The sequence below is a fragment of the Typopeltis vanoorti genome, chromosome 19, assembly GCF_054136105.1.
Source record: "Typopeltis vanoorti isolate ZY-2024b chromosome 19, IOZ_Tvanoo_1.0, whole genome shotgun sequence".
Taxonomy (NCBI): Eukaryota; Metazoa; Arthropoda; class Arachnida; order Uropygi; family Thelyphonidae; genus Typopeltis; species Typopeltis vanoorti.
The window spans coordinates 89,869,568-89,889,702 of NC_143567.1; the positions used below are offsets into that span (position 1 = coordinate 89,869,568).

The following is a 20,135-nucleotide window of genomic DNA, read 5'->3' on the forward strand; positions in this document are numbered from 1 at the left end:
AGGCACGAGATTGTGGCAATTGTCTGCCGTTTCTTTACCAATTATAATTAGTGGTAATCTTGAGACTGCTATCTCTGATTGGGTACTGGTGGAGATTGAACTCACCCCCCCCGTCGGTCTTTAAATGTTAGATCGGGCTAAAACAGCTTCTTCTACTTCCTATAAGGGAATAAAAGGCATTAGCAGGTTGGAGCCTCGTTAATGCAATGGAACTATTCATCCTTCTTTATACTCCCTTTGGAAACTCGCTTCAGAGCTGAGACTTAAAAAATTTGGTCAAAGGCAGTGCCAATTCCCTAGCACATTTAATATGATATGCAGCTCCAATTCATATACCCCTATTTACACATCATTCACTCTTGTTACTGCAATATATCCGCTGGATGATAGATCCCTTGCAAAGTGATCACTTAGTAATTCAACTATTCAGTCTGCTTCAGTTAACTGCGCGGTTAGCCTAGTGGCTTTGCGCTTCGCAACCATATGCCTGGGGAAGGAGTGTCCCAGGTTCGATTCCCGTTGTAGACGTGAGGAATTTGAGGATCTTCCTCAGGCATAACCAAGTTAGCCGGTCTTGGGCGCGGTCAGTAGGGTTTTTCCACCAGTTTATCTGGCGTTTTTCATCCCGCAAACAGGCAAACCGGCCCCGTGAACATACGCCTCTACAGTCAAAAATATATATCTCCCCCAGCGGCAGACCAGGCGACGGGTCGGTTGGGAGTAGTACTAACAAGAAGTCGCATCTAAGTAACAGTGGACCCTGCATAGAAAGCGCGAATAACGCGTAGAAGAAGAAGAAGAAGTCTGCTTCAGTTACATCCTTGCCATCTGCATTCGTGAAATTTATTCTACCATAATTATTCTTCCTTTTTACTTGCAGCATAATGAAATAGCTCTTTGGGATTATTATTATTATTATTATTATTATTATTATTATTATTATTATTATTATTATTATTAAGGCAACTCCAAGGAGTCCTTAGACTCATCGAGAGAGGCCCTAAATATCATATCAAGAACAACTATTCGGCATTCACACAGTATCTTTTATACTTTGCTTTGAACTCATTTACAGTCATGGCACCCACAACAAAATCTGGCAGCTTATTCCACTCATTCACCACACTTCAAGTAAAAAACCTAGTTCTAACACCCTTGCTAACTACACTCTTGCTCAGTTTCCATGGATGCGCCCCTGGTTCTGTCATCACCAGTCCTTTTCTGAAAAATTTCCTCTGAATTAATCTTGTAAACACCTTCAGTAATTTGAATTGTCCATCATATCACCCATTTTCCACCTATCAACCAATTTCTGTAACCCACAGCTCTTCAATCTCTTCTCGTAAGGTTAATTCTGCAGACCAGCTATCATCTTGGTCACTCACCTCTAGATCCTGTCTACATCCTCCCCTTCAAGAAGAAACCCAGGGGCCTAGATTTGGGCACAGTAGTCAACATGGGATCTTATCAAGACTCGAATAAAGAGGAACAATAACTTATTTATCTCTGCTCGTCAAAGAATTCTTCAGTAACCAAGTAATCTGATGAGCTGATTTAGACAATGTTGCTATGTGCCCCCTAAACTTCAACTCCCTATTTACCAACACACACCCAAATCTCTGGCTTCATCAACCTCCTGGAGTACAGTTCCACCAGTGTGATATACTGCTGCTAATTTTTTCACCCCTTACACTCTGCTACATTACATTGATATTCATTCACATTAGCCCAGACTGCCAATCTATCCAAATCATCCTGCAAAATTTTGACATCATGTGCATTCACTATTGCTCTACCCAGCTTTGCATCATCAGCAAATAAATGAACAGTGTTCCTCACAGATCCTTTCCCATATCATTAATGAACAAATTAAATAGCAGTGGTCTATGAACAAAACCCTGAGGCACACCACTAGTAACAGGTCTTCTTTTGGACTCCACTCCTGAATAAACTACTCTGATATCTCTCCATCAACTATCCTTCTATCCATCTCACCAACCTTATATCCATCCCATGTGCTGCAGTTTACTGATTAGAATTCCATGTGGTATCATGTTAAAGGCCTTATCAAAGTTCAGCAGTATCACTGTAAATCCATTACCCCTATAAAGTTCAGTCATCACTGTATTATAAAACGTGAGCAAGTTACTGATGCATGATCTACCTTTCACAAAACCAATCTGCATACAGTATCCAATTTTCATCCATCCATTCCTATATTTGGCTCTTTACTAATATCTCCAAAACCTTGACAACGATTCTTGATATGCTAATCGGTCGATAATTTGCAACAGCAGTCTTGGAACCTCCTTATGCAATGAAATTATTTTCCTCTCTTTCCACCCCCCTCGGGACTAACCCAGAGCTGAGACTTAAATTAAACAATATAGTCAAGGGAACTGACAATTCCTTTGTGCCTTCACGTAAGACTCGAGCTGGTATACCATCCAATCCCACAGATGTATTTACATTAAGGTTCTGTAATATACTATTTACCTCCATTTCATTCACTTCAATTCCTGTATCAGCCATTCGTTCTCTCATTCCTGCAATATCACAGCCTGGATGATATACTATTGCAAAGTGTTTGCTTAATAATTCTACTATTTCATCTGATTCATTTACCTCCCTGCCATGAGCATTGCAGGAATGAAAGAACCAACAGCTTATACGGGAATTGTGGTGAATGAAGTGGAGGTGAATAGTCTATTACAAAACCTCAATGTCAATACATCTGTGGGATTGGATGGTATACCAGCTCGTGTCGTACGTGAAGCGGCTAAAAATTGTCAGTGCCCTTGAGCATTTTGTTTAATTTGAGTCTCGGCTTGGGTTAGTCCCAAGGGGGTGGAAAGAGGGGAAAATAATTCCACTGCATAAAGGAGGCTCCAAGACTGCTGTTGTAAATTACCGACCGATCAGCATATCAGGAATCGTTGTCAAGGTCTTGGAGAAAATAGTCAAGAGGAAAATACAAGATTGGATAGATGAAAAGGGAATACTGTATGGGGGAACAGCATGGTTTTGTGAAGGGTAGATCATGCCTCAGTAACTTGCTCACGTTTTATAACACAGCAATGGCTGAACTGGATAAGGGTAATGGGTTTACAGTGATTCTACTGGACCTTGCTAAAGCCTTTGACAGAATACCACATGGAATTCTGCAGCATATGGGGATGGATATAGGGTTGGTGAGAAGGATAGGAGGGTGGTTGATGGAGAGATATCAGAGAGTGGTATATTCAGGAGTAGAGTCCAAAAGACGGTCTGTGGCTAGTGGTGTTCTGCAGGTGTTCTTGGACCACTGCTATTCAATTTGTTCATTAACGATATAAGAAATGATCTGAGAGGAACTGTTCATTTGTTTGCTGATGATGCAAAGTTGGGTAGAACAATAGTGAGTGCACAGGATGTCAAAATTTTGTAGGATGATTTAGATAGTTTGGAGGACTGGGTTAAGGAGAATAGATGTCAATTTAATGTTGCAAAATGTGAGGTATGCATCTTGGGGTAAAAAGATTATCAGCAATATACCACATTAGTGGAACTGTACTCCAGGAGATTGATGAGGCCAGGAATTTGGCAGTGTTGGTGGATATGGAGTTGAAGTTTAGGGGGGACATCGCAAAAGTGGCTAAATCAGCTCATCAAATCACTTGGTTGCTGAAAAATACCTTAACAAGCAGAGACAAACAGGTCATTGTTCCTCTGTATCGAGCCTTGATAAGACCCCAAGGCTACTGTGCCCAGATATGGACGCCAGGGTTTCTTCTTGATGGTGAGGAGGTGGAGAAGATCCAGAGACGAGTGACCAAGATGATAGCAGGTCTATGGAATGAACTGTATGAGAACAGGTTGAAGATTTGTGGGTTGCAGAAATTGGTTGATAGGCGGGAAAGGGGTGATATGATTGAGACATTCAAATTATTGAAGAGTTTCTATAAGATTAATTCAGAAGATATTTTTGAGAATAGGACTGGTGGTGGGAGGACTGGGGCCATACATGGAAGCTGGGCAAGAGTGTGGTTAGCAAGGGTGTTAGAGCTAGGTTTTTACTTGGAGAGGTGAATGAGTGGAATAAGCTTCCAGAGTCTGTTGTGGGTGCCATGACTGTAAATGAGTTCAAGGCAAAGTATGATAGATACTGTGTGAATGTCGAATAGTTGTTCTTGACATGATTATAGGGCCTCCCTCGATGAGTCCATGGACTCATCGAGGGAGGTCTTTTCTTACTAAGAAAAGGTAACTTTTCTTACCCCCCACATGTTACCTTTCTGGCCTGTGCTTTGTACTGTTCATGTGCCTGCAAGTCACCTTTCTCCTTAAATTTATCCACAATTTTTTTTTTCAGCTCAAGCTTGATGGTGTTATTCATCCATTTCACTCCCACTTGATTTACTCTCTGGACTCTAGGTATGCAGTCAGCCATTACCTCCCTCAAACGTTCCTTAGCCATTTCCTATGCACTGTCAACATTTAGCCCTTGCAGTTTACCATGCTATGGCACTGATCCAAGCAACCTCCTAAGCTCATGAAACTTACTAGCCCAGTAATTCCACATGTACCCTGTCTTAATTGAAAATTCCACACATTAGTCACTTCCCAGGTCAAGAACCTTATGATCACTCTTACCAATTGGTGGCAATATGGTCATATTCATAATAGTCAATTTTTCAGATGCAATTACTAGGTCAAGCATTCTCGAACCCCTAGTATATTCCATTACATGCTGTCTCAGGTAGTTATCCCTTAGTAACTGCATTTGTCCTCTCCTCCCTCCAATCAATGTTACTATAGTTGAAACACGTAATAATTACATGTCCTCCACTCATTGAGTCTATTTGCCTATGCATATTGTCTCCATCATCTATTCCGTCGCCTGGTCTATAACAGCACCCAACTGTAAATTTTGTTCTGCTGACCTCAATCTCACACCAGATAACCTCACATATGCTGTTTTGACTATCCTGAAATTGAACTTCTATGCTCTTTGGCTGCAGTTCATCAGGTATCATCAATAACACCCCCCCCATTCTTTTCTCTTTATCTTTCCTGAATACACTATACCCCCTCACATTCTATCCAACTAACTATATCATCTTCTTTATCTTTGGTTTGTACAGCTAATTTCTATTCATTCTCTGCTCGTGTGCTTGCAGATCACGTTTTTTATTTAAATTCCCACCAAAAGCTCCTCCTCCTAGCTCCTGTTTAATGATGCTATTCATCTATGGAGCAAAAGAGCATATAGTTAGAGTCAACCGAATAAAGTAAATAAGAGTTGACTCTAACTATACACTCTTTTGCTCCATTTTCCTTCAAACACCTCTTTACCGTTTTCCCATGCACGATCAGCAACCAACTCTTTCAGTTTCTTATGCCACAGCACTACTCCAAGCAGTCTCTTGAGTTTGTCATAATTACCAGCTCTGTTATTCCATATATATTCCTTTTGAACTGAAAATTTCACATACCAAGTGGAATTTTCACATGATAATTTTCACCAATTGGTTGGTGAGAATTATCTAATAAATACCAAATATATTTATTGGCAGGCTTCATCTCACACTAGATGATCTCAAATGCACCACTTTCACTTATCTGCTGAACACCTACTTTTTTTTATTTTTATTTTACCTTAGTTGATCAGTTTTCATAATCAGTTGCACTTCCCCACTATCCTTTTGTCTATTCTTCCTCAAATTACTATAGCTTTCACATTCTTTTCCCTCGATGAGTCTTTGAACGTCTTGGAGGTGTAACGTAATAATAATAATAAATATGACGTCTTTTGTCAGCCACTTCTCACTAATGTCAATATCTTTTGGCCAAAAAGAACCACCCAGTGTCCTAACTCATTCTCCTTGTTCTGAGTGCTTCTGGCAATAGCGTAGCACTTATAAAATCAAGCATCCCCATATTAAGAAAAATACTGCTAATTGATTTTTTTTTTTTTATTTCTTTTCCCCTTAACAGCTTGATCTGCTCAGTTCGGTGTATCTGTTATTTAATTTTATTACAGATCATTTTTTTTTATTTAATACAAGGAAGAAATGGGAGTATTTTAGCCAGTTAGTAATTTACTTATTTAATTAGGATTGGGATGTTATGCTCCACAAACTGAAAGATTATAATCAGGAATTTTATCCTTGCTCGTCGTATATAATTTCTAGTCTGTGAGCGCTCAATTTCTACGTTAGGCGCAAACGAATAATTTCATTTATTAAAGTATGATCCTTTAATCACAATTTCAAACTTTCTGACGTACTCTGCTCTAGTATTGTTAAAAATTATTATATGATAAATTTCAAGATTTGTTCTGCTTGTTTATTACGGTAAAGGCTTATTATTCCCCCCCCCCTCCTCTATAAAACTTTAAAAATATCAAATGTCTCCATTTGTTTGAGAAGGTATTCCGTCGTTTATTCATCGCAAAAATTAGAACAATAAACTCTGATTTAATTTTTATATAGTAAATAGTGGATAGAAATATGTTTAGTAAACAATACTTGATTTCAGTGACACGTTTCCTATCTCGTGCACTATTTTTAAAAAGTCCTCAGTCAGTAGCTCAGCTGTCAAATGTTATCGATCGTCATCCTAGGGCTTCGCCGGGAAGATATTCACTGTAAGTATCCGTGCACGTATGCATAACTTGAAAGCTCCTGGTATTTTTACTCTAAGCAAGATTCAAGTTAGCATTCAGTTTCATTAAAGCATACAGTTTTAATAATAAATATTTTATATTTTCGTTTTTTCATTGATGTCTGTATTTGCAATAACCCAATAGTTAAGTTCCAATTACAATGGTTTAGTTATCCTGTGGATAATGAAATTAATATTTTACGTGTTGTATAGTAGTATTTTATTTTATTATTTTTATTTTTATGGCATTTAGATCCTTGACAAATAGTCATGGCTGAGGTGAGGAAAAGGCACAATCCAGAAGAAAGTGCATTACTTACCAAGGTAATTGTAATTTTATTTCTCCTCTGTGTGTTACGACTTTTGCTTTAATAAATAGCATTATATGATCCCTTATTTAATTTTTGTACTTATTGAAATAATATATAGATTTTTCCCTCAGTGAAAATGCTTACTCTAGAGAAAGAGGGGGGGAAAAAAGGTAAGGATGAGTTACATGATCTAATGAGGCAAAAAAATAAAAAATAAAAAACTATGAAATATTAATTCTAATGAATGCCTTACCCCCCCCCCCCCCCCCCCCCGACATTATTTAATGTGTTTTAAAAATAGGAGAAAATAGAATTGAAGGGTTCCGCAAAAAAGAAAAAAGAAAAATAAAGAAGCTCCTGTTGTTGAATGTAACAGAGCAAGCTAAAGTCTGAAGAGATGTGGATGGTGTTTTGATCCTGTTCTTCTTCATGTCAAACACCATAGTAGATGTTTGTCGGTCTGATGTATCCTATTTTATTTAAAAAAATTCAGATACATCAGCTGAAATTACATTATTATGGATGCACTTTATTAACTCATTCAGTGTGTGTATGCATGCATTTATCTATTTATTTATTTTTATATTGCGGTGTGTTTTATTTTCTTTCCATTTTTTTTTTTTTTACATCTTAACAAGTTTTAGTATCTTAAAATTTCAAAAAAAAAAATTTGCATTAGCATTTTATTAAACAACATATAACAGAGGTAGACTCAAGGTAGTTGGGCAGTTCACTGTGAACGACAATGGGAGGGGAGTACCACATTGTCAGTATTATTATTATCTATTATCTGAGAATGGAATCTGGAGTTTCAGGTCCTAACATTTATGTATCCACTTTTCTCATCTGGTATTCTACATCCTCTTTGTCCTATGCAAGAATCACCTGAACATCAGCAAAAAGAAGATCCTCCTCTTGGTATTACCAATCCATGATATGGCCTAATTCCTATACTCCAAGGATCTTTAATTACATCTTAAACAACACTGGTGACATGTAGCATTACTGCTGTATTGATGTCAGCCTTACACCTTAGTGGGTACTAGAACCAGGAAAATACTAATAAGTTATGTAATATAATACTATTATTATATAATAGCTACTGTAATATAATGCTATACCTATGCATAAGCAAACTGATCAATTATTCTTGGGTCTCTCTCTCAGTAAAAGTCAGAAGTGGTCTGGGTAGTGATCCTTCTTTTAGTGCATAGGAATATACACATCTGAAAGAAAGTATGCCTTCCATGATGGGATACTAAGACAACTGATGTATGTAGTCAACAGCCTCCAATACAAGAAGTGTAGTCATGAAAATACTCCACTTGTAAACTTTGCTTACATTTGGCTATAGGATTAACACAAGAGTATAATTTCTTATTTATTATTAATTTACTTGATAATCATGCAAGTAAAAAAAAAAAAAAAGCTTTCTACACTTGCCAACTGCTCTCCACACAGAGAACCTGCTCCTTATTCCCTTGTTTGCACTTATTGTATATAATTTCCAGAATGGCCTCCTATTCTACCCATCTCCCTTCCTATAAAAAATTTTTTCCTGTTAACTTGGTAACAACTCCATGCCAACTTATGTCTCACTCATATCATCTCTCCTATTCGTAAAGCTCCACATTGCATTCCCTGAATCAGTCTTTGTACCCTATGTTCCAAAAACTAGATACTACCTTAATCAATCTTTCTCTGAACCCTTTGCATTATATATCATTATCCTCATGAAAATCAGGCAACCAAATTCATGAGTCCTGTTCAAGGCCTTATACAGTGGAATCATTACTTAACTTTCTTCATTTCTTTATGTCAAGGTCCTCCACATCATTGTCATAATCCACTGTGATGACTTCACCTGGCAGAGAAAGCATATTCCACTGCACAAGACAAAAATATAGTAAATTTTTTTCCTGGCCTTGTTGGCCAAGTGGTTGGCATACCCGCTCTCCAACCAACAGATCATTGGCTCGAATCGTACTGCAGGCATGGATGTTTGTAATTGTCTTTAGGTGGAAGATAAATTTCATCTCCTGGTGTTAGACTACTGTTCTGCTTATCGGAGGCCTGAAGTTTCTAGACCAGGGTTTCTAAAATATCTAAAAAAATTACAAAGAAATATAAAAAATCAATAAAAATGGCAAAAAATCCTAAGCCCACCCATGATACAAATGTACTATAGGTTTAAAAGAAACCTTTTGTGGGTGGGAAGCACATAAAAAATTAGAAAAGATAAACTCTGCTTGCCTTTGAATATTCTAATAGCACTGGGGGTGATAGGGGGAGAAACAAGAAGGAAAGAAATAATGGCAGGGACCAGTCTATGATAATATAAATGTGTATGACATGAAATAAGGCATGGTTCAGCATCGGGTTCAAATTTTGTCACATGATTTTTTCTGGTTATTTTGAACAAAACTGTTATCACTTTGTCTTTGGAGACTAAATACAAAATAATGTGCATTAGAATGTTAAGTAATTGAACATTTCTTTCAGGTAGTAATTATTATATCTCTAATAATGGGTATATACTATGAATTTCTGCCCTACATCTGTTTAAATATGAATGAAAATATTTTATAACTGCAGTCGGCAACCTTTTCAGACTCGTGGGCCACATTCAACTTTTATTTTTAATAATTGGGCCGCAAGTGTTATAGTAAGTGAAAAATACTTAAGTTATCAATTTTTATTATATGAATCTTAAAAAAACACAGAAATATTTAAAGTACGAGATATGAAACAAGCATGAATTTGAAACTCAATGAAAAATTATCATGTAAAAACAAAGTAATATAGTTTATGCATCACAATATGTGTGTCTCCATGCTTTTCTTGGTAAGCATTGATAAAATTTTTGGATATTTTCTAAGAAAAATGCATTCTTTAATATGCGCCAGAATCTCGGTTGTCGTCGGATGAAGTCGCCTTTGTTATTCCCACTCATATTGACTCAAAAGGTTGACTCGCACCGAGTTGCACGACAATATCAAGAAGTATAGGTATAAAATTATTTTTAATTTTTTAATCATATTATAAAATGTATTATTTAAATAATTCAACATATGGGCCACATGCCATGTAAGTATGGTCAACCTTTTATGGGCTGCCAAAAATGCACGTTTGGGCCGCGTGCCAGTTGCCAACCCCTGCTTTATACAAACAAATTCTGAAAACTTTTGGGTCATCTTATATTGTGGAAGATTTTATTTTATATTTGTACTTATTTTATGTTTTCACATACAGAGTAGCATACCATTTGCTCGTTAGAATTGTCTACAAAGCCAACTAAAAGAGAAAGCACACAATTTCACAGTATGAGGCTTAGTTTCTGTCAGAATTACATTACTATCTGTGATGCCATTATTTTCATATTTCTCCTCTTCATATAGTGTGTTATATATGTGATATTCTCAGCTTACTGTTTAAAAAAAATTCCTCTTCATAAAGTGTTATTTAATTTATTAATAAGCCTGCAATTCTGATAATTATGTATTTCTGAGATGGGAAGTTATTATCATGATAGTTTCATGGATTATCACATTACAATAAATAAAAGAAGTAAACACATTTTATTATTTTTTCATTTTATGGAGGGGTGGGAAAAGGACAAGAGGGCATCCTTGGAAGCTGAGAATGAATGCCACCAAGAAGGGGATAAAATCTAGATTTTTCTCTCATGGTAGTGTGTAATTGGAATGGATTGCCATTGGATGTTGTGTGTGCAAGCAGTGTGAATGAATTCAAGAACAAGTATGACAGCTGATGCATGTAGTATGTGGGCCTCTCTCTCAATGAGTCGCTGACTTCCTGGAGGTCTGTTTTAATAATAATTACTAGTTTATGGATACAAAATTAATAACGGAAAAAACTCGCATACAAAGATTATTTAATAGTATAAATTTTCACCTGTGTGTCACAGGCATCTTCAGTACGTTAAGCTCATATTAAACAATAACTGACAATTCCAAAAAGCGCCACCTAAGTAGCTGGTGTAAGATAACTAAAAAGGTCAATAACTTTCCTGAAAATAAAAAAATAATTTAAAAAAAATTTTAAAAAAATCAATACAATAAAAAGTTAGGAAAGATTAGCTGATTTGTAAAGTACTATCTCCCATAAAGGGGATAGACGTAAGCCGTCGGATCTGTTTAAGTTAGGAGAATGAAGTAGAGTTTCACATGTTTCTTTATAAAGGCGTTCCATGAGAAACTGACTTTTGTGAAGAACTCTTGTCTTTCTCCAATGAACTCTGTGTCTAGTGAAGATGGCATGTTCTGCAAGTCCAGACTTTTCAGGTTTAAAGTATTCAATATAAGATTGGTGTTCCTCTAGCCAAATAGAGGCAGATCTTCCCGTTTGTCCAAAATAAGATAATCCACAAGAGCACGGAATCTGGTACACACCTGGATGATTAAGATGTGGAAGCTTGTCCTTAGAAGAAGTGAGAAAGGTGGAGATTTTTCTAAACGGTCGAAAGGCAACAAAAATATTCAGTGGTTTTAAAACTTTTGCTATACGTTCACTGATGCCTTGTACATAAGGGATAGTAATGCGTGTTATTTCTTCTGTGTTTGAAGAGGAAAACATATTAAAACTACTCAAAGTTCTTTTAATGAAGCAATTCTTATAACCATTAGAGAGAAAGGAAGAAGTTATATATTGTAGTTCTTTCTGTAAAAGATCGTCTGAAGAACAAAAGGAGTGGGCTCGATGAACCAGTGTCTTAATAGTTCCTGCCTTTTGACTGGGATGGTGATGAGATTCCTCATGGATATAATGGCCTGTATGAGTCTTCTTTCTATAAACTGAGAAATGTAGGTTACCATCTGGTTGGCGAAGAATTAGAAGATCTAAAAAGGCTAACTGCTTATTTGATTCTACTTCTAGGGTAAACTTGATCCTAGGATGAAATGTGTTTAACTTAGTGAGAAATTGTTGAAGTTCATCCGAAGAGCCATTCCATATAGCAAAAATGTCATCGACATATCTGAACCAATGAGTAGGTCTGGGAGAAATGTTCTCAAAGATACGTTGTTCAAAATGTTCCATAAAGAAATTGGAGATAGCAGGAGAAAGAGGATTACCCATTTATTACTAGTTTATGGTGTTGGATCCTATGTACTACTCCAATGTATATTCTAGCTGTTGACTGACTCCACATTCGAACACAGAGAAAATTTATTTTTAACTGTGCCACTATGTTCTATTTGCATAAACAACATTGTGAAATCAACCATCAGCTAGCACGATAATAAAATTAGTTTAATCCTTTATCCAAGTGTGAGCAAACAAAGTTTGCGCCATTCAGGCACAAACTTTGTTTGCTCACACTTGGATAAAGGATTAAACTAATTTTATTATACTCTAACCAAGTGAAAAATAAACTTTCAACAGCTAGCACAATATTGTTATCAACTTAATTCAGGTCAAAATTCTCCTTATTATATATATTGGGTACCCGCTAAAATTCGAACTATTTTAATGAGCAGTGCAATGAAAGAAATCAGGCAAACACAAGATTCAACTCAAAAAAATTATTTAATGCTTTAACATAAATTTAGATTAAAACAAGAATTTCTAGTAGGGATAATACAATTTAAGAATGAATAAGTTCTCTATAAGACATTAGTAATTCACTCAGCTGAGTATATAACTTACTATTATTATTATTATTATTATTCAGGCCTCCATGGAGTCGGAAGACTCATCATGGGAGGTCCTTCCTAAGAACATAAAGTCTGTCAAGACTCATTGAGGGGAGATACCCCCCCCTAAGAAACACAAAGTCTATCATACCACTCCTTAAACTCATTGACCGTTCTCGCTCTCACCACTCCATCAGGCAATGCATTCCACGGTTCAACCACCCTCTATGCAAAGAAACCACTCCTCACCCTCTTGCTCACAGTTTCCTTTCGTAACTTCCAGGGATGGCCTCTTGTCATTACTCCTTCCCGCTGTTCAACCAAGCGAAAGAACTCCCCAGTGTCAACCCTGTAACCACCTCTCAACAGTTTAAAAGTCTCAATCATATCACCTCTCCTTCTTCTATCCACCAAACTCTGCAGTCTACATTCCCTCAGCCAATCCTCATAACTATCCTTGTACAGTCCTGAAACCATCTTTGTCATCCGTCTTTGTGTCCTTTCCACAGTTAATTTATCCCCTTCAAATCCTGGAGACCAAATCTGAGAACAATAGTCCAAATTTGGTCTGATCAGAGACATACAACGGAATGATAACCCTCTTATCTCTGCAGGTCAGTGTCCTTCTCATAATTGCAGCAATCCTCTGTGTTACCTTCACCACCTTTACGATAAGAATTTATGCATATAATTTTTACTCTTCTTATTATTCAAGATTCCAAATACAATTTCACTCTGAAAAAAAGCTATCGTTCAATGTACTTCAAATGATTCAGTTTAACTATTCAGAACAAACACAAAGCTCAAATCATCAGACATTCATTAAGCAACCTTTAAGGTTATCAATCTGACACAATAGTTCTCGGAAAATTCAGTCTCAAATTTACATTGCGCTCCTCGTAACCAGCTTCTTTATATCACACATTCAATCTTGAATTGTTAATTCAGAGATACTTCATATATTATTTACGAAGAAATGTTTCACTGTATCACGCATTCAATATTGAACTGTTAATTTCAGCAATATGAATTATATCATGTTCTCCAGAAACCAACTTCGCTACTTCACACGGAGCATAGAAAAGATATCCTTACCGGTATAGACAGTACAGCTTCCTCATTATTGAGAATCCTGGAAATTCTCCTTGGTTCTTGAATACTTTCACTTTGAGAATACACAAGTATTATAGAATCCTGGGTTTCAGTAATTGATTAGTTAACTCGAGAGAATTTATCTTCTTGCTCGTAATTGCCCTAACTTTCAATATTTCTTGCTCATTCTTATTATCCTTTCGTCCAACGTTATCCTTCTGCGAGGTGATAGGAATTTATAAAAGAATAAGAGCTCGAAGAAAGATAAGTCAAAATACTTAGTGGTTTCCAGTCCTTCCTACTCTGTTCAGAAGGAAATAGCCCTAGGTTATTTCCTTCCCTTTTTCTTGTGTCACTTCTTTTTTATATACTACTCATGACATCCTACTCTCCTTTCCTGCCAATTTGTTGATACCAAACTGGCTTCTTGTATACTGTACAGTAACTTATAAGGCACGTGCTGGCTAAAATTAACATAATTTCTTACAACAACCAATCAAGTTTTATTTTGAAGAATTATTTGGATACATTACATTTTACTAATAACATAAAAAGATTGCATAATTCACAATTTTATCCCTGTATCAGTAATATTAATTTCATAATAATAAGTGATATTTAATACACAGTTTTCACAACTGCACTTCATCTCAAAACAATAAATGAACAAATAAATATTAATAAACATAACTTGAAAGAAATCATATGAATAGCATGCTATTAATAAGAGATTAATGGTCTGATAAGCAAATTTGGCTTAGGGAATGGCTGATTATGTTGGACTCTGAATGGAGTATTAATAATTTCCAATTCTCCTCATTCAGAATCCAACAATGGCCTCCATGTACCATGGCATACAAAATGCAGTTCCCCTTCCCCATTTGAGCTTCCACCCATTAAGGGTTATTTATGGTTGTTAATCTATAATATATTAGTACCATGGTTGGGCTAAGGATTTTTTATTAATTTTATATATTTTTTATATTTATTTTATTTTTTACATAATTCAGAAACACTGCTCTAGAGCTGTAGTTCCCAACCTTTTTTCACTTGTGTACCCCATTTAAACCCATTTCTATAAATTGTACCCCTTGTTTTTAAAATAGCTATATTTTTAAATAATGACACTTTTGTTCAGTGCCTATCATAATGTAAAATTGTTTTTCTGCCATTACTGATTATTGTTTGTGTACCCCTCAACAGCCCAGCATGTACCCCTGGGGTATGAGTACCACTGGTTGGGAACCATTGCTCTAGAGAACCAATGCTTTTTGTCTAGAGATAAAACATGGCACTTTTCCATTTCAAGTCTCCAATAAGCAGCATGGTGGACTTATACTGGTTGATGATATTAATTTCTTCACCTAAGGACCATTACAAACATTCATGTCCATGGTAGGATTGCAGCCTGTTGGTTCATCTTAGTGGAATCACTTGGCTGATAAAGCTGTCAATGTTATAGTGTTATTAAAGGCAAACAAAAAAAAAACTGAGGTGGGGTGCAGAATGTTCATTTTAGTGTCTTAGAGCTCTGATTTTGCATTCTGAGTGAAATACAGGATAGCTAATTTTGTCATTTTAGCTGTTTATTCAAGAACCAAAAATATATCAAGAAAATATTTTATCAAGTAACAGATTTATACAAGGCACTACTAATGATATGGGCAACTCTTTCCAGTCATGATTAGGATACTGACTTGAATATTTTTTGCCATTACTCATTTCGTCAAGCTCTTTACTATGATTAACATTATGATTGCTCTACTTCAACAAAAAATTGCATTTTTAATTGAGGAAAGAAAAGTAAGCACTTCATTACCAGTAAAGTGCTTATTTTTCTTGATGTTATAATTCATTAAATCAAGTAGTTCTCAGACTTTTTCGTGTCATGTATCCCTTTTAAATCAGTTTTTGCTTTGTGTTTCCTTTGCATTTTAACACTTTATGTCCTGCCTTTATCAGTTTTCTTTCAAGCATATGAAGGAACACTATTTTAAGAATCCTCTTTTAATACATGTCCTGTTATCTTTCTGACAACACTGATTTTCAGCAATGAAATCCCTCTGCTCCTCCTTCCAAAAAAAAAAAAAAAAACATTCTCAAACAACCATGCCACAGTAGGATTCAAATCCATTACTTCTAGGTTGGGAGTGGAGACTCACCCCATCCACTCAGCTATCTATGCTGGCTTTCAAAATGATTGGGTGCAAAATTTTTGTTTTTGTATAAAATATTCAAGTCTTTTCCATTTCTTGTATCTTTTTGCTTTATGTGCTTTTTTTTAAATAGCCTTGCCTAGTTTGGCCAGTTTATGAGAATTCCTCACTTTTCATATGGTCTCAAGTAAATAATTACATGTGAAAAGCATATTTCACTTAGCGCTATTTTTCACTTTGAACATATTTATACTCAAACAGAAATGGCTTAGACCTTTGCCTCGCTTTTCCTATAATATATTATGTTTATTCGTCTGTTGCTACAAAGCACATTATTTAACCCTCATCACACTTTACAGTAGTAATGTATGATAAATGTGACCTTTCATGGATGGGATTCACATAAAATAAAAAGTTTGACATAAACTAAACCTATTTAATGTAATCATAGGACAGTTGAATATTTACTCTTTAATATTTGTATTAAAGAGTAAATTAATATAAATTAATATTTATATTAAATATAATATTTACTCTGTGTATCAAAGACGTAGTCAGATGAACAAATCTGAATAATGGCTTTGTCTCCCCCTCTTAGACTGAGAAAGCAGAAGATAGTAAAAGTTCAGAAACAGTGGATTCAGAAGATGACAGATTACCAGATGAATCACATGTTGAAGATCTTGTAAAAGAGCTCCCTCAAGCAACTGACAAGACCACAGATGTCCTTGATTCTGCTTTATCTTCTCTCTCATCCAGGTATTTGTTTTATTTCCTGTCTGAAAGAAGTATGATTACCCATAGGGCTGTCTAATTGCTATTTCCTTCAAATAGCAAAGGTATATTTTTATGGTAGAAGCACCTGCCATAGTGTTGTTTTGGGGAGTAATCATTACTTTGATGTTTGCCTTGTGTGCCACTGCTCTTTCATGGAAACCCAGTAAATGGAGTTATTTTTGTACAGTATTAGTGCTCACCATGGTGTTACTGGTGTTCTGGAGCTCATCACGGATGGTCTGTGGCATTGTAGCCAATTTTTGAATGCCACCCATTTTAATACCCTCTTGTTCCTGTCAGCCATTTTCAGCAGCTGCCCTGGGTGTTTCTAGCAATGCCAAAATGTCTCCATTTGTTGATCACATCATTGCCAACTGTTGACGTTGGATGCTCCAGTTGAGCGGCAATGGCATGTATAGACATTCCACCAATGTGATAGCTCACAATGACACCTCTCTCGAAGTCGCTGAGTTCACGTTATGGTGGAGCTTACGTTAAGGTATACTACCTGTATTCAACTGTTACAAAGAAATACTGCTTCCTACTATCTGTACACCGATTTTATGTTATTAATAAACCTGGAATGTTCCATAACTTTAAATAACGGGGATGTCTGGACAATTATTGGTAGATTGTATAAATTAAAGATGCCAAGAAATTATATTCTTGGTTTAATCCTTTATCCAAGTGTAGCAAACAAAGTTTGCACGTGAAGTAACTTCACGACTGGGTAACTCGTATGTAGAGGCTCATGACTTCACATCACTTGCCTCAGTACCCAATAATGCAAAGCACATATCCTTATGGACATGTATAATACTATGCATTATGGGAAGAGTCGCTACCCACACCAGTTTTGACATTTATTGAGGTTTCATCAGTAGGAGCCAGATCCAGAAGTGATACCAATGTTGAAGTAATGCAGAAGTCATATTTCCATATTCAAGAGTAGCCAAAAGGTGTCACACCTTATTACTAAAATACATCGGGATTAAACATAGATATTGAAAGCTTTTCCATATGTTTGCTTACACTTGGATAAAGGATTAAACCAAGAATATAATTTTTTTTGGTTTAATTAATTTATAGTATAACCAAGTCAAAAAACTTTCAACAATATTGGTAGATTGTGTATGTATGGATGAATGTATGTAAATTAAATATAATTTTCCAGAGCTGTTATCAGTACAATACTATATGCTGATAATCAGATTATTATTATTACACGACACCTCCAAGGAGTTCAAAACTCATCAAGGGAGGGCACATACTCTGCAGTTCTCTGTCTCCACCACTTAATCCACCAACTACAATGAACTGGAACTACCATCATCTACACCAATGCTATCTACTGCCCGCCATCTTCACCACTACTAGTATTTTTTTGTCTGTAATGTTTTCTCAAGGCTGATTTGTCTGTATGAAAAATCTGAGTTTCAGGGAAAAAAAAATCTATTTCCATATGAAATCGGCTAACTCATCTTCAATTGAAAAAACCCATATGAAGATTCCTCTTGTCATGACGAAAATCGAACTTAGGCCTTTTCCAATCAAAGGACATAATGCAATGAAGATGACCTTCAAAAATCAATTTATGGATTAAGCAAAATAAGTCAACAGTACAGTTTAAAAATTTTGCAAAAGAAAACAAGTGACACAGTTTAATTAGTTTTGTTGCATAATAGCATATGATGTATTTTTCATTCATATCTTTGATATAGATGAAAAAATAAAGCAATTTCAGAAAATCTGTGGAACAATTAAAGGGACACTGAAAAAAAAAACAGGAGAAACCAAATTAAAGTTTACAAAGTAATGGCCACTCGCACTCTATTATTATATAGTTCAGAAATATGGACTGTTAAAAAGAAAGATCAAAGTAAAATACAGGCAGCAGAAATGAGAGTTTTAAGAACAGTTAAAGGAAAGGATGTGCAAAGTTAGACCATATGAAGACATTAGAAGAGAGCTAGGCAGTGCTGTAACGAGGGAATGGTGAAAGAGGCACCCGCCACGGGCACAACTAGGTTTGGGCGCAAAACGTTAAAAATAAATAAATAGATATAAAAGTCCACTATTTTATATTGTATTTTTAAATTTCGGCAATACGCCACTTTAGACACACAAATTCTGCAACACACTGTAGCTCATTTTGATGGGGTTAATAGTAAGTATTTAACATATTGCATTTAGTAAAATTTAACTCGTGACATTTAAATTTTTCAAACTTTTTGTTATTTTTGGGTAGGGGTGCAAGTTAGACACTTGCCAGAGGCGCTTCATCTCGTTACTGTACTGGAGCTAGGTATTTACAATGTAAATGAAGAGCTCTAAGAACATAGAGAGAAATTGAAAGAGCTTTTATATAGAATGGAAAGATATCAGCTACCAAAAGAAGTGGATAAATAGAGAGAGAGAAAGAAAGAACAACAGACTAGCTGCAACATTGAAATCTTGATGAGAAGAAAATTTGAAACAGGATATTAGGACAAATGTGTTTAATTAGACTCTGGGTTTTGTGCTACAATAAAACTGTTTTCCTTGTGGAAGTAAATTGTTTTTCACTATGTAGGATCATTCCAGTTGTCTCTTCTTCTTCTGCAGCTTCTCTCACTTAAGTGGGGTCACTGTTGATGATGAGTCTCCTTCACATCCTCCTGTCTTGGGCTGTCACCACATCCAAGTTCTCCATCCTCAAGTCCTCTTCTACCAGCTCCCTCCATTTCTTCTTTGGCCGCCCACGCTTTCTCGTTCCTTGCAAATCCATCTGCATGACCCTTCTTCCCACATATTTGTCCTCCCTCCTCATCACATGACCAAACCATCTCAACCTTGCCTCCTGTATCTTCGCTCCTACATTCGTAACTTTCACTGTTCTCCTTACATAGTCATTTCTCAGACGATCCTTTCTGGTTACACCGCACATCCACCTAAGCATTCTCATCTTTGCTACTTCCATCCTGCTGATGTTATTTTTCCTCAGGGCCACAGTTTCTATAGCATACGTCATAGCTGGCCTCACTACTGTCCTATAGATTTTGCCTTTCAGATTGATCGGCACTCTCTTATCGCATAACACTCCAGCCATTTCCCTCCAGTTCCTCCAACCTGCTTGTATCATGCATCCCACTTCCTTCTCAGCTCCTCCATCTTCTTCCACTGCTGAACCTAAATATCTAAATCCCTCACCTTCCTGATGACATTTTTTCTCTAATTACACTAATTGTTGCCAAATATAATACATAGACTGTGAAATGTCACTGTACTGTATTTAGTGATGTAATAAAATTCTTCCATCTGCAGTATGGTGTCTGTTGAAATAGATGTATTGAATAAAAAGGAAAGAATGAATATATATTGAGTAAAAATTCATCTATTCCTAAATAAAAATGTCAGATATCTATTACTGATAGATATTTGACAATAAGCTGCCAAGGTAGAAATTGTGAACAGGTGGAATTAAAATGGTGGTTGGAAATTATTTATGTGTACATTACTTT

General features: G+C 36.1%; 1 protein-coding gene across 1 annotated transcript in view; it reads left to right on the forward strand.

Moving 5' to 3' along the window:
- Positions 1-6,510: 6,510 nt before the first annotated feature.
- The window catches only part of LOC150096325 (phosphatidate cytidylyltransferase, photoreceptor-specific-like), a 167,861-nt gene continuing 154,236 nt past the window's right edge, over positions 6,511-20,135 (forward strand). Inside the window, exons 1-3 of the mRNA XM_090409237.1 lie at positions 6,511-6,628; positions 6,899-6,969; positions 16,457-16,617. Of these exons, the coding sequence (XP_090265363.1) occupies positions 6,916-6,969; positions 16,457-16,617 (215 nt within the window). The 5' untranslated portion in view covers positions 6,511-6,628; positions 6,899-6,915. The remainder of the gene's footprint in view (positions 6,629-6,898; positions 6,970-16,456; positions 16,618-20,135) is intronic.